This window comes from Salvia hispanica, chromosome 1, assembly GCF_023119035.1.
Source record: "Salvia hispanica cultivar TCC Black 2014 chromosome 1, UniMelb_Shisp_WGS_1.0, whole genome shotgun sequence".
Classification (NCBI taxonomy): Eukaryota; Viridiplantae; Streptophyta; class Magnoliopsida; order Lamiales; family Lamiaceae; genus Salvia; species Salvia hispanica.
This window is the reverse complement of record NC_062965.1, coordinates 30,485,957-30,501,426: the sequence shown is the minus strand read 5'-3', so window position 1 is coordinate 30,501,426 and position 15,470 is coordinate 30,485,957. Positions and strand designations below refer to the sequence as shown.

At 41.6% G+C, this 15,470-nt stretch overlaps 2 protein-coding genes across 2 annotated transcripts; both read right to left on the bottom strand.

The window, feature by feature from the left end:
* Window positions 1-1,205: 1,205 nt before the first annotated feature.
* Window positions 1,206-2,297, bottom strand: LOC125193957. The gene has a single exon (XM_048091921.1). The coding sequence runs from the start codon at window positions 2,295-2,297 to the stop codon at window positions 1,206-1,208; it is 1,092 nt and encodes a 363-aa protein (XP_047947878.1).
* Window positions 2,298-12,539: 10,242 nt separating this feature from the next.
* LOC125193948 (calmodulin-binding protein 60 A-like) lies at window positions 12,540-15,389 on the bottom strand. Its single transcript, XM_048091909.1, has 7 exons — window positions 15,330-15,389; window positions 14,715-14,767; window positions 14,126-14,601; window positions 13,769-13,932; window positions 13,367-13,567; window positions 12,829-13,006; window positions 12,540-12,742 (listed from the first exon to the last, which is right to left on the bottom strand). The coding sequence occupies exons 1-7, from the start codon at window positions 15,387-15,389 to the stop codon at window positions 12,540-12,542; spliced, it is 1,335 nt and encodes a 444-aa protein (XP_047947866.1).
* Window positions 15,390-15,470: the final 81 nt, after the last annotated feature.

The window sequence follows — 15,470 nt, the reverse complement described above, 5'->3', positions numbered from 1 at the left end:
TATGATGATGTTGTTGCGCACGAAGGCTCCTAGTATGTGGCAGAGCGACAAGTTTCTAGCTGGGTAGGTGGCTATCAGGTGGCATTGGTAGGCTGTCCAAAACCCTAGGTGCAGTTTCCTTCCATGCTTAGCACACCATACCAAGTACAATTCGGTCATGGACGTTCTTGCAGCGGAGTTGCTCTGCCCCAGTAGGTTATAGCCTAAGTAGAGCTGCACCAACCGTAGCATGGAATTGTTGAAGTGGGTGGATCTGGATTTTGTGGAGGCGAACTGGCCAGCATTGGGGTGGGTTAACTCCTCCCAGGCTTCCTGGGGCTCAAATTCTATATGACGCCTCGGTACCCCCCTCTCACGGCTTCTCCAGTCCGGACCAATAGCCTCCTCCAGGCTACACATACCCAATCGCACAGTCCACTCTATCAGACTCATCGATAGTTCTCCACCGAATATCCTAAAGGAGATTGACACCTCGTCTAGGTCCGTAGTGAGTTGGAACCTAAATGTGGTGAAGAACTCCTTCGCTAATCTCACAGATATCTCTGGGTCCCTATTCTCTAGCAGCCATTCAAAACCCAATGCTTCCATACTAGCCAGGAAGGAATCACGAACAGACAACTCATCCAAAGAGGGTATATGGAGTACCTTTCCGCATTTGACTTGCTTGCTACTGTCATCCTTGTCGTCAAATGCATCCTGAAGCTTTTTGGTGTCGTAGTGCTTCATGTCCTCCATAAGCTCATCGGTGAGCGTTACCCTCCACCGCCGGTATACAATCCTCTCTACCGGAGGGTGGACTAGTTCAAGGTGGTTGTCGGGGAGCTGCTGCTCGTGATAGTCTTCTCCTTCCAGAGAGATATCACTCTCTGAGTCAGAATCCTCGCTGGAAGTGTAGTCCGTGTCGCTTGATCTCTCTTTCTCTTCCGGCTCTCTGATCACTATGCTTGCATTGGCAGTGCGCTGCTTCTTCATGACTTGTTTTGTCTTGACAGGGGCTTTCCCTTCCTCTTCCTTTCCTGAATGCTCTTGGTTCCTTCGATATCCATTGCCTCTGCTTCCTCGTCGGCTTGTGTTGAGGTGTCCTCCTGGGCGGTAGGCTCGGCCACCACGCGGTTACTAGTATCACTTCTTGTTGCCTCCTCCCGACCTATCGACCTTGATGCGAGGTCCAGACCCTCAGCCACCGTGTCGCATTCTCCTCCTAGTCAGGCCGGCGTTGCCGATATCTGTCCCGTTGCCAATTGGGTGTCCTCCCGGCTAGCATTCGAGGGCTCCTCCCCAGGTTTTGTAGGAGTAGTCTTCTTGTCATCACTCGAAACCTCCACTGCATCTGCTGCGGTGTTTGCTCCTGCCTTGTTGGACGTCCACTTTCCCAAACATCTCTGTGACACTCTTTGGGGTTTCTGCCTTTCCGCCTTGGGGTCGTTTTTCAACACTAGCCTCCTCTTTACTGTCTTGGGTTTAGTCACCACTGAGGCTTTCTCTTGATGTGTTTCTGGCTCTTGCCCTTCCTCCTCAGGTTGTTCTGCCTTTTCCGGTTGTTCGTCTGTCCTCTCCTCCACTGATTGGTGGACTACCCCTTCCGACTTTTCCGCTTCCTTTGTTACTTCCTCCTTCCCTACTGCCTGGGTTGCGAGGTCCAGTACCTCAGCCACCCCTTCAGGGTTTACCACGATCCTATTCCCCTTGCCCAAAACCGCTTGAAATTCTTCATCCGTCATTAACCCTTGCTTCCTGGCCGTCTCGTTCAGATCTATCTCCTCCTCCGCTACATCGATATTTGTGTCAGTGGCCCTAATCTCCTCTGTTTCACCTTTGTCGTTCTCGCTTGCTCTCCCTCCACTCTCCTTGTCTTCTGTTTCTCCCCGGTTGGGATCTTGATAGGCGGAAAGAGGGCTGACGTCCAGCGGCTCTGTTTGTTGGTGTATGGGAGAAGGGTGGGAGGGTTCTGATTGTGCAGCAATTGTTGAGGAAATATTTTCGAACGTCGGAATTGAGGTTTTTGGGGTGGTGGTGGGTGGGTGTTCTGTGGTTGCAGTTGGGGTAGGGTTTGATGTCGCCGGCATTCCTCCGGTTAGGCTAAATCCGGCTAGGGTTGTTGTCCAGTCTCTGTTGGGGTCCTGTTGCTTTAGAAACGCCGCCAGTGCGTCTAAAGGAACCATCGCCGGAATTTGTGTCGTCGGCGGTGGTTGTGATCGTTGTGGGCTTGGCGGCCGCGACTCGGCTGCTGGCTGGAGTTCTGACGAGGCCTCTCCGGTGGTAGATGCTCGGTTGATGGTTGTCTTTCTCTTTGTCATGGCTATACCGGTGGTGATTTGCGGTGGTTTCTTTAGTGCGTGGTAGTTTTTCGGAGTGGGGGTGGTGGTTGTGAGAGAGAGAGTGTAGGTAAGGGTTTGTAAAGTGAAAGGGAGTAGGCGGTGGGGTGTTTTATAGAGGGGTGGGCAGTTGAGGGTTTTGACCGGTTGTAGGCGGTCGCTCGGTTGAGACGCTTCGTGTGGAAGGCGGTTGTGCTTGCTGGCAGCCGATTGGACGTTGCTTGTCACGTCCTTGCCTCACGCGCCTCCCGGCCTGCGCACTCGCCTGCAAAGCTGCAACACGCCCAAAATTCAAGTAAACTTTAAACAAAGAAAGCGATTAAGATTGTTTGTGCCACTCCGGGCGATGATACTACTACACTGCTACGATAACTGGCTGGAACGGCGGACTGATAACTTCTCCGGCAAACTCTGGACGTCAAGTAACCATGGCTGTGGCGAGGAATGAGAGGTGGGATAATGCTGAAGGATGGATCTTTTAGAGAGAATTCTACTAGGTGTAATTTTCGAACTGCGAACTGAGAGCTTCTAACCGAACTCATTCTCTCTCTCCAAGTGGCTTCTTTTATAGGGAGGCTTGCCCTTGCTTTTAGGGTAGACTTCTCCCGCACTTTGACCTTTTTGCCCTTGTCAATGATCATCCCAGCTATCCTCCTTCTCCATCTCGAGCCTTTTATCCGGGCATGCATCCTGGTCAGTTTCGCACCCTTCTGGCGCCCTTTTCACTTGCGTCACCCGAATCGTCACCTACTGACTTGGATCCTTCAATCCTGCACACTTGAGCAACTGTTTTGTAGATAATACATGCAATTCACGACATACTGACCAGTAACCAAGGCTTAGAATACGACTTATCACCTGGGGTGACCACTATGGCTTGTGGAGGATCTCCGTCGCGTGTGCAGTAAGTGTTGCGAGCTCGGGATCGTCCTCACCTTGGTCAGCCATTCTCACTAGTGTTCTTACTGGTTGGGGTGGAAGCTCCGGGAGTTGGTACTCTAGATCTTCTTTATCCTCGTCGCTGCTCGTGCCTAGGTCGGACAGTGTTGTCGACAGATCAGAGCGAGTGGTAACGAGTATCGTTCCTCGGGGAAGTATCCTTGGTCTCCACCGGCCAGGAGCCGAGCCACTTCTCATAAACTGAAAAATAAAAAGAAAAGGAAAATTATAAACAGTATGTACACCAAAAAGATCACACACAATAACAGGTATGAACGCCATCCATCCCCGGCAAAGGCACCATTTTGAAAGCGTACAGGTTTTCTCTCAAGTCAACATATGTAATTGGGAGTGTATCCAACTAATCGAGAAAAGAGATTCCTGACCCAGTGAGTCGTTGGTACGACAACCGGGACCTGATTTCAAACAAGTTTCCCCAACCCACTTCTACTGATTAGTATAGTGGAGATAAGGGTCGAATCCCACAAGGATGGACATGTTCGCATAACTGCGGTGACTTTCCTGGGTGTTTTTGGGTAGCTACCACGCTTGGGTTGAGAATTTACCTAGGCAAGAAATAAAGATGGTACTCTACTTACTAGTTGGCGTGAAAATAACAGGCATGTGGTTGTGTTCGTGAAAATAGGGGACAAAGTGTCTCAGAGGTATACGAAAAGTAGACAGTTACTAAAAGGGGAAATTTAGACAACAAGGTATATCTGGTGGCTGGTTAGTTTTCTGACAAGTCTAGAAGATACAACTAAAAAGTAGGGAATAAAAACAAAAGTAACTTAAAAGTAAAGTGGTCCAAACTAAAGTTGACTTTGATGTTTTCTTCTTCACCAAGTATTAACAGAAATCATATGAACACAAACACCATAACTAAACTCAGATTCATAACTTCAAACTCAAGATCCATATATTAAAATGCTCAAACTTAAAATGAACGGCGAAACTGCAGTTTACCTCTACTGACTAACATGCAAGGTGGTGATTATAATGCAGAACGAAAGACTCATGCACGAAAATTAGACTGAAACATAACTACAACCTCAGATCAACAACTCCAGATAAGAAAACTCTTAAAAATTAAAGGCAACGACTAGATCTAACTTTCCTAGGCAGAATGAAGCAAACTCAAACCAAAGCGACATACGAAATAGCAACTTCATAACTTAAACGTTTGGATCTTCACCAAGTACTTCAAAAGGCAACAAAGATAAATGTTTCGACAAATCCAACGACGAAAACAGGTAAAGATTAAACTAGGAAGCAAAATAGCGATTGTTTTGCCACTCCGGGCGGTGATACTGCTATACTACTGCGACAAACTGGCTGGAACGGTAGGTTGATGACTTCTCCGGCAGACTCTTGGACGTCAAGTGACCATAGCTGTGGCGAGGAACGAGAGATTGGATAATGCTGAAGGATTGATCTTCTAGAGAGAATTCTACTAAGTGTGTATGAGAACCGAGAACTTGGAACTCCCAACCGAACTCTTTTTCTCACTTCAAGTGGCTTCTTTTATAGGGAGGCTTGCCCTTGCTTTTAGGGTAGACTTCCTTCACGATTTGACTTTTTTGCCCTTGTTAATGATCATCCCAGCTATCCTTCTTCTCCATCTCGAGCCTTTTCTCTGGCATGCATCCTGGTCCGTATTGCACCCTTCTCGGCGCTCTTTTCACTTGCGTCACCCGAATCGTCTCCTACTGACTTGGATCCTTTAATCTTGCACACTTTAGCAACTGTTTTGCAGATAATACATGCATTTCACGACATACTGATCAGTAACCAAGGCTTAGAATACGACTTATCATCGTCCAACACTCTTCACATGTAGCTGCAGAGGATCTCCAGCAAAAGTTTTCAATCGTAATAGTATTACACTGACTTTCTCAAATACTGGTTTTTCTAGCCACGATTCTTCTTATGGAGAACCACCATCTCAACACAAAGACTAGAATGTTCCACCCCCTCTCAGATTTTCCGATGGGAACACTAGAATACGGCATATAGGCATTGATGTCGCCCTGTATATCTTCTGATAATCCTAGAAGAGGACTGTGAATTGCCTGATCAGTCTCGAAGTATTGTAGTTCGTTTGCACACAATGCTCTATTCAAGGTGTCAGCATTAAAGATTAGGTTGTCGTTGTAGGAAAAACGTGAGGGAATTAGAGAAGTCTCATGCTTTCCATATCCTAAGCCTTTTGGCTTTCTCTTCTCTCTAAGCTCTAAAGCATTCTAGTTCGCATCTTAGGAGCATTGCATTGCTCGGATCTCTCCTCCAATTCAAGTTCGTCGGTGCCTACGAGTTTGAGGTGCTTCAACTCGGTAGGAGGAAAGTCGTTTCATCTTTGGGGACGTTGCGCCAATCCGTGAACACTAGCCGGGGCGTATCTTGTCTAGCGGAGAGAGGGATATCTCTACTCGACTTGAAGAAGACTATAGTTTTCATCTTATTTCTTTTATTGTATTTACTTTGTTTAATTTACCTTCTAGCTTTTTGGTTCTATTGTAATAGCAAGAGTTTGCCCATGTAAAGGCTACACTATTTCCAACAATCGCAAGACGAGATAGTGCACTTTTGCCATCATCATGTCGACCAAAGCTGGAGAGAACATAAACAGCATCATTAGATCATCTTCTGTTGCATCTGGCTCCTCAACGATGGCACCTGTTTCGACCTCAAGGGTCATGGCTCAAGCTGATAAGCCCGAAAAATTTAAGGGCTTGGATTTCAAACGTTGGCAACAAAAGATGTTGTTTTACCTAACTACGTTGGGTGTTGCTAATTTCCTTAAGTAGGATGCTCCAACTGTACCTGAGGAGGAGACGGACTTTAATGTTCGGGTTGCCTATGATGTTTGGCATCAAGGATATTTCTTGTGCAAGAACTATATCTTGAACGGCTTGGGGGATAGTCTCTATTCCATCTTTGCCGGGGCTAAGACCTCCAAAGCTTTGTGGGAGGCTCTTGACAAGAAGTATCGCGTCGAGGACGCCGGTACAAAGAAATTTGAAGAGGATAATATGCAGTACCATCAGAAGTCAGGAGGGCCTGAACATTCCAAGGCAAATCTGATGGAGAAGGGGAGAACTTCCAAGAGTCCCCGCCCGAGGGAAAATGACAAGGGCAAAGGGAAGGTAGCTGGTGTCCGAAAGTTTGAAGGCAACTGCTTCAACTGTGATAAGTCGGGCCACATGGCGAAGGATTGCCCAAAAGGATGAAATTCAAGAAGAGTGCCCACATGGTCGAGAGAGACTTCAACGATGATGACTTGGCTGTTGTGGTTTCTGAAGTGAACCACGTTGACAATCCGAAGACTTGGTTTGTTGACACCGGAGGTATTGTGCATGTGTGCTCTGATCGTAGCCAATTTTCAACCTATAAGCAAGTCGAAGGGAAGAAGCTCCACATGGGAAACCAAGACTCGTCTGAAGTCGTTGGCATGGGAGAAGTGAAGCTCTTAATGATATCTGGTCGTGAGCTGAAGCTGAAGGATGTGCTGCATGTCCCAGACATCCGTAAAAATCTTATTTCTGGTAGTCTACTTGTTAGTCATGGCTTTAAGCTAGTGTTTGATTCTGACAAGTTTATTTTATCCAAGTTTGGTACTTTCCTTGGAAAAGGTTTTCTTTCCAATGGCTTGATGTAATGGCCACTGATGGCCGTATACCGAATCAAGTGAATGATAATAAGAATGTCTCTTCGTCTTACTTGCTTGAGTGCGCTGATTTATGGCATTGTAGATTAGGACATGTGAATTTAAATGCTATAAAAAGATTAGTAAATCTTGATTTACTAAAAGTTGATGAGTTTAATTCACAAAAGAAATGTGAAGTCTGCGTTGAAGCAAAACTGACCAAGCTGCCGTTCCGCTCGGTAGAACGGAGCACAAAACCTCTAGAATTGATCCATACAGATATATGTGATTTAAAATTTGTGCAAACTATAGGTGGTAAAAAGTATTTCATCACATTCATTGATGATTGCACAAGATATTGTTACATTTACTTATTAAGAAGTAAAGATGAGGGAATTAAAGCGTTTAAAGACTTCAAAAATGAAGCCGAAAAGCAACTTAATTATCGAATTAAGTGTGTTCGAAGTGATAAAGGTGGTGAATATGTGGCGCCGTTTGCAGAATTATGTCATGCAAGTGGTATAATTCACCGAGCTACAGCTCCATATTCTCCTCAGTCGAATGGTGTTGCTGAACACAAAAATCGAACACTGAAAGAGATGATTAATGCTCTGTTGCTTAATTCAGGATTACCCCAGAACATGTGGGGGGAAGCTTTGCTAACCGCAAATTACATCTTGAAAAGATTCCACTTGAAAATAGGGATGTGACTCCTTATGAATTGTGGAAGGGAAAGAAACCTTCATATACATACCTCAAAGTGTGGGGGTGTTTAGCAAAATTACAAGTGCCGCCTCCAAAAAAAGTTGCAATTGGACCTAAAACAGTCGATTGTATCTTTATTGGATATGCATTGAACAGTAGCGCATGTCGCTTCTTAGTTCATAAGTCAGCTATACCTGATGTAGCTGAAGGAACAATAATTGAGTCAAGGAATGTTGTATTCTTTGAGAATGTGTTTCCTTGCAAGAAGCAAGATGATCGTTCTAGTGGAAGAATGGTGGATGAAACCATTAGTTCTAATTCTCCAAAAGTGATGAGGACAAGTCTCGAGGATGTAGAACCAAGACGTGGTAAAAGAGTTAGAGTTGCTAAGACTTTTGGTCCAGACTTCATAACTTTTATGTTGGATGGTGAACCAAAGTAATTATCAGAAGCACTGTCTGGCCCAGACGCAGTGTGGTGGCTAGAAGCTATTAACAGTGAAATGGAATCCATCATGCTAAATAACACATGAGTGTTAGTAGACTTGCCAGAAGGCTGTAAGGCCTTAGGATGCAAGTGGATTCTGAAAAAGAAGTATAAACTCGATGGTACTGTAGACAAGTACAAAGCTCGCCTAGTGGTCAAAGGTTTCAAACAGAAAGAAGGGCATGACTTCTTTGATACTTACTCACCTGTTACGAGAATAGCTTCCATTCGGGTACTTCTTGCGATTGCTGCGTTGCACAATCTTGAGATTCACCAAATGGATGTGAAAACTACATTCCTGAATGGTGATTTGGAAGAAGAGATATACATGGAGCAACCTGAAGGGTTTGTTGTGCCCGGGCAAGAGTGCAAGGTATGCAAATTGGTAAAGTCTCTTTATGGATTGAAGCAAACGTCGTTGCAATGGCACTTGTAGTTTGACAATGTGATGTTGATAAATGGATTCACTATCAACGAGTGTGATAAGTGTGTTTACATTAAGAACACAGATAACGGGTTTGTTATTGTGTGTCTTTATATTGATGATATGTTGATAATGGGTAGCAATAGTGCCATTATTAACGAGACTAAAAACATGTTGAAAAGAAATTTCGATATGAAAGATATGAGTCTAGCTGATGTGATTCTCAGAATCAAAATATTGAGGACTAATGAGGGAATTGCCTTAACGCAATCTCATTATGTTGGGAAATGCTTAAGAAATTCAACTTGTTTGATTGTAAGCCAACAAAGACTCCTTTGGAGCTCAATGTCCATCTAAGCAAGAATATGGTTGAGCCTATTGCTCAAGAAGAGTATGCAAAGGTTATAGGAAGTTTGATGTTTATCACGAACTGTACTAGACCAGATCTTGCTTGTACGGTAAACAAGTTGAGCCGATTCACGAGCAACCCAAGCAAGTAACATTGGAAAGCTCTGTGTAGAGTTTTGAGATACTTGAAATGTACTATTGATTTTGGACTGCACTACACAAGATATCTCCAAGTACTTGAAGGGTACTGTGATGCAAATTGGATCTCTGATTCAAAAGACTCATTTTCGACGAGTGGGTATGTGTTCACTATGGGGGATGGTACTGTTTCGTGGAAGTCAGCGAAACAGACGTGTATTGCTCGCTCCACCATGGAATCCGAGTTTATCGCATTGGATAAAGCAGGGGAAGAAGCTGAGTGGCTCAGAAATTTCCCAGAATGTATTTCATGTTAGAAGAAGCCAGTGCCCGCAGTGTTGATACACTGTGATAGTAAAGCAGCTATAGGTAGAGCACACAGTGGCTTCTATAGTGGTAAGTCTCGACACATTCGTCGACGACATAATACCGTAAGGCAGTTGATCACAAGTGGTGTTATCGCAGTTGACTATGTCAAGTCAGTGGATAACATAGCGGATCTATTAACAAAAGGTTTAAACCGTGGTCAAATGCATAAATTCCTAAAAGGAATTGGGCTGAAAATCATATCTTAAAAGATGAGCATAGTGGTAGTCAGTTGCAATCTTATTCCATGTGTTCGATATCCCGGTACTGACCTTTAGCTATACTAGATCTACCATGTATGCTTGCAGGTATTTTTAGTGCTAATAAATAGTGTTTCAATCTCCACCTTGCATATCGAGACAACAAAAATATAGAGAGATGAAAAAAGGGTTTAGAGATGTGTGTGAGGTGAAAAGATGAAAAAAGGGTATATTTATAAAAATAAAAACCAAAAATTCAAAAAAAACCCTCGGCGCCGCCGCGGCTCGCGGCGCTATGCAATAGGGCATCGCGCTCAGTGTCGCGGCCCAGGACCCACCGCCGCGACCTTGTCGCATATGCGGCTCGCGCCTTTCCTCCAACCTCTGCCGTGGCTCTCCTATTGTGGACACTCTAAGAAATAGAGCTGTAGATGGCCTAATAATCTCACACACTCATGTCTTTTTCCACTTAAGAATCTCTCTCAAGTTATGACCCAAAACAATCTCTTATCAAGCACAACTATTCAACAAACCAAAAAGGAATTTCACAAACGTTCTGAAATAAATTCAAAAAATATTATGATTTTTTTAAGAACAAGAATATAAGTTGTCGGGAACCCAAAAAAAAAACAGAAATTAACAAAATTGTTATATTTTTATAGTGCTTGGCTGATACTAGAACAAAATTTACAATGATAAGAAAAAAAAATTTCAATTAGAAATCACCTTTATCAATATCTGGCTCCTAATGCAAATTGATATGAACCATGCGGTAGTTTTGATACGATGGATGAATGACGCCATAAATGGAATGCATGGACCGTTTGATAAGTCATGATATAGTGTGAATGATGTCAGTATGAAAAATCGTTTGATAAATCGAATAAATTTCTCAATAAATTAAAAATTCGAGAAAGAATTCAAGAGGGATTAAACTCACAAAATATGATTCAAAATAAAGCCTGAAATTTGTCCAAGTGAGCCTTTTAAGGCACTAGTTCTAAGATTAAAAGGAAAATAAGCTAGAAGGAAATAAACTTGAAATGATACTTTAATTAGTAAAAGGAAACACAATTAACACATTTCCATCTACAGTAAATACCAAAAACAGCTTGAGTAGTCTCCAATCAGAAATAATAAAACTATCTAATCTTCTTGGGCACTTTTCTTCACTGATCAGTCCACTGGACCACCGGCGGACACACGTCTAGATGGGGGAGGGCTTAAGCCCCTACCCAAAAAAAAGTTTTGAACTTTTTCTATTTGAAAAATGATTAAAAATTCTAAAATTTACCTCCAGCCCTCACTAAATTATTGTTATTGAAGACTAAATCATCAAAAGTTGAGTAGTAATAGGGGCTGAAATGAATAAGAAATAAAGAATTACAGAGGATAAAATGAAGAGTAATAGCTGACGAGATGAGTTTGAGGAAGAAGATGACTTTATTACAAATAATATTATAAACTTCATAGTAAAATGTGTCAAGTTGTTGTGCTTTTTAAAAATGCATGTTCATTTATTGGCTACTAAATTAAATTAAAGGATAACTACTCTTAAAAAACTATTCGTTTTGATAGAAATATATGGATTTCTATAAAAATGTGTTTCGTTAAATTTTCTTTTGACTCTGTAATTGTTAAATTTTCTTTCGACTTTGTAATTGTTAAATTTTCTTTCGACTCTGTAAACTAATTTCAATTTGATAACTTAATTTTCAATTAATGACTTCTAAATTTTCGTCTTCTCTATATCTTTTTTCCAGAATCCTAATTAATAAAGCATTATTTCATTTTTCTTTCCATATAATCGATGCAAACTCAAATTTTATTCTCTTAGGAACTCTAACCCATAAGTTAAATTTTAGACTTTTTTCTTTTCAACTTAATTATGCAAAAACTTCTTGTATTTTTACTTGTATCGTTTTTATTTATAGAAAGATTACCACTAAAGTTTCTCCTCCCTTATTGCACTTTACCATTGTTTCTCTTAATCTTTATACGATAGTACCAACAAGCATTTAATCCTGTTTCATCCACAAGACTATTTTTCGTAGATAATGAGAGTAAAGCCCCTACGGACAAAAATTTCTGCGTCCGCCAGTGCACTGGACTTCAATCTCTAGTTCATTCATCTTCAATCACTAGTCCATTCGAATGTAATAAAATTAATGTTTCTTGGATAATTCTCTATGATGCAACAGCATCACCGACAGCTCTGAATCTATATGATGCAACACCTTTTCAGCAAAATTAAATATGTTTTCTTTGACATTTTGTCTCGGTATCCAGTGATGAGCACTCTAGTTTTCGATGCCCGAGCTGTAACATTGGTGTTGTCCATGCGTGATTGTTTACTCACCCGTAGATTATTGTGCGAATCACGTGGCGAATTAGCAATATAACGCAAATGATCATCATAATAATACATCATGGGATTTGGGCTTTGAGCGTGGTACTCATGGTCATGAAGCAACTGCTCATCCACTTTTAATGCTGACATTGCGCTTTCCTTTGAACCTCCACCTACAACCATATCACCACCTGCTGCACTCGCGGAACCTACTTCAAAATCTGGAAACACAAGAGGAAGGAGAATTCAGGATATGTATATACCCAAACCTTTTTTTTTTAGAAAATATGATACACTCAGACCTGAGATACGAAGAGGGGTGAGTTGAGGATCAGTGTTGAATACCACTCCTCTTTCTTTTGATCCAAGATGCTCTCCATGCAAGTTCATTATTGAGTAGTTACTGTCAAATGTAACGTCTAAATGTATACCACTGCTCGATCCGCCTACTTCAGTTCCGTCATTATATGGATGCAAACCAGCTAGGTGCTCCTGAGAAGAATTATGTTTATCCTGCCCACAGTTTTGGAAGCCAGGTGCTAACAGTTTCTCATTATATCCCTGTCATTCAAAGTGATAATATTGATTTACAAGGGAAGATATAATTAATATGCTACCAAGATCAGTAAGAAGGGTGAACTGGGTTAGATACCTCTCCCGTTTCTCTTGATCCAAGTGGGTCCGAAGGCACATACTCGCAGACGGTGCTTGTGTTTGTGTGTGGAAACTCATTTTCATCATCATATGATACAGATCGTAAAAATGTTGCGATTTCCTTTGAACCTACAACCATCTCACCACCTGATGCACTCTCGGAACCTAGTTCTGAATTTGGAAACACAAGAGGAAGAAGAATTCAGGATATAGATTACACCCTAAACCTTTTTTAACAAAATATGATGCACTCTGACCTGAGATATGAAGAGGGGTGAATTGAGGATCAGGGTTGGATACCACTCCCCTTTCTCCTGATCCAAGAGGCTCATAATCACAGATGGTGCTTGTGATTGGGTATGTAAACTCATTTTCATCGTCATATAACGCAGAGGCTCTTTGTAATACAGATCTCAGCAACTTGAGTGCATCAACCTATTAGGGGTGAGTAATTCATTAGTACTACTCCCTCCGTTCAATAGTAATAGAGTTATTTTGTCATTTTAGTATGTTCCATAGTAATAAAGTCATTTTCCTTTTTAGTAAAAGTTAACACATTTTTCCACACCTACTTACCCTCTCTTATTCTTTTCTCTCTTCATCTCTCTACCTTTTTCATTTTCCACTTTATTCTTCCTTTATTTAACTCACCTAACACAATTTTTCTTAATCTCCGTGGCGAAAAGAAACGCCTACATTACTATAGAACGGAGGGAGTACTATTTAGTAGGAGTAGGAGACACCACAATTGCATAAACAAATCTATTCACAACAACAAATTAAAGGCCGCCCCACCTTTCTAGCAGCAGACAGATTATCAATTCCAACAAACTGGGAGTCCATCATTTCTCCCTTGAGATTTCCCACACAATCGTAAATAACACATCTTTGAGGTTCGGTTGAGGATTTGTGACAGAACATCTTTGTGCAATCAATTTTGCAGCTCTGAGCATTACTCAATATTGTATCCCATATACGACCATTGACACGTAGTATCTGCACGCATATTACAGAGACTAATATTTCTCATGACATAATCATGCTTGGCTTTAGAAGCTACTAATAAACCGTGAATTCTAAACCTAAATTGACAGAACGAGCAACAAAACATATAGCATGAATCCTAGTATACAAACAAAATCTGGTTTCACCACTTGATATATCAAACAAGTATGAATAGTAAACGGTGACTATTACTGTTTTTTGGAGCTCATCAGGATTGACATGGAGCCAAAACAAAAAATCTTGCACAGTTTCAATGTATTTCTTTTTCAGCCTATCATGGCGCTTGCCATTCCTGTCAATTCCCTTCAATCTCCAAACTTCAGAAGTAAGATATGGACAGAGAAATTTGACATACTCTGCAAAAGGAAACCAGCAGTTATATGGAAGTTTCTTCATCCTCTTTAAGATTAAACTTTAATGGTCTTGTTCTTTACATAATCTGTGTATCTCAACACAATTGCAGCCATTTGATAGATATGAAGAGTTAGTTGGTAAAGAAGAGTAAAACGAAACAATTATTAAGTTCAACACGGAGTGAGAAGAACATACGTTTGGCGCGCTTATCTTTGACCTTAAATGGTGCAGTCCATGCTTCTTGCACCGTAGTTCCTTCAAGATTCTGCGCGCTCCTCGCCCCCAGCCTGCAGCTGCACGACCTTCTCCAGTCTTTGTCGTGTCCCAACTTGATATCATTTAAATCCACAACACCGTACTTGAGCAATATATAATCGACACTTTTTGGAGAAAAGTGTGGCCTCTTCTTATCTGCTGTTTGAATGATGCTTCTCTCAAACTTTCCAGGAGTCATATTTCTTTCATCACCATCACCATTGTCCTCAAGAAGTAGTATCTCCACCTTTGCAGAAGATCCAGGGCCACAGGTCACAGTATGCCCGTACGGATCAAGCAGAGCCAACTGCAGGCACTCACCTTTTAACCCTTTAAGCTCCTTCCCTGTCATAGTATCGGCTACTTTATTATCTAAGAACTTCAGCTGTAAGCTTCTTTTCTCGGGAAACTCATTCCTGTCAGCACATTAGAAACGATACCAGAATTTGTTATCAACCCCAATTGTGGCTCTTTTTCTTGATCGGTTAATTAGAGGAGAAAATGAGTAACCATTAACATAAATTCTCACCGAGTCCCTTCACTCAAAAGCCTCTCTTCAGCTGATTGTAGTCTCTCTATTGCCTAAAACAAAGAATATTGAACAAATATCATGATTGGGCAGATTAACCATAATAATTCCTCGAGACTGGAAAATACTGAGATCCACAACAACTAAAGATTTTATGAAAGGTATACCTTGCAGTTGAAAATACAAGTTTAACTATTGAGAAACAAAGGCTTCTCAAGCGGTATATTATTTTATACTTCCTCCGTCCCAAGATAAGTGACTCACATTCCTTTTTGGAGTCCCAAGATAAGTGAGCCATTTCATTTTTTGGTATTCTTTCTCTTTACTTTTTCTCTCTGCTTTATTAACTCTCTTACTTTATTCATTTTTCACTTTACTAACAAAACCTCATTTCCTTAAATCCTGTGCCGAAAAGTTTGTGCTCATTTATCTTGGGACGGATGGAGTAAGATATAGTATAATCAATCATGATGTTGAGATGCAAAGAAAAAACACTTAAGGCTGCATGCATCAATCCAAAGCAAGTCTCCTTAAACAATAATCAATCCTTTGTAAATTGGAAATATAGCATTAATTCGACAAACATAGAAGAGAAGAGATGTGCAAGCCACTCACCATTCTACGAATTAGATCTTCAGTAACTGGAATTCTTTGGCTAACCGCTCGGTTATACATTTTTAACATCACATGTTCCATCTCTTCTGACACAGAGTGCGCAGGGCGAGGGATCGAAGATCCGTTTCTATTAATCTCAAA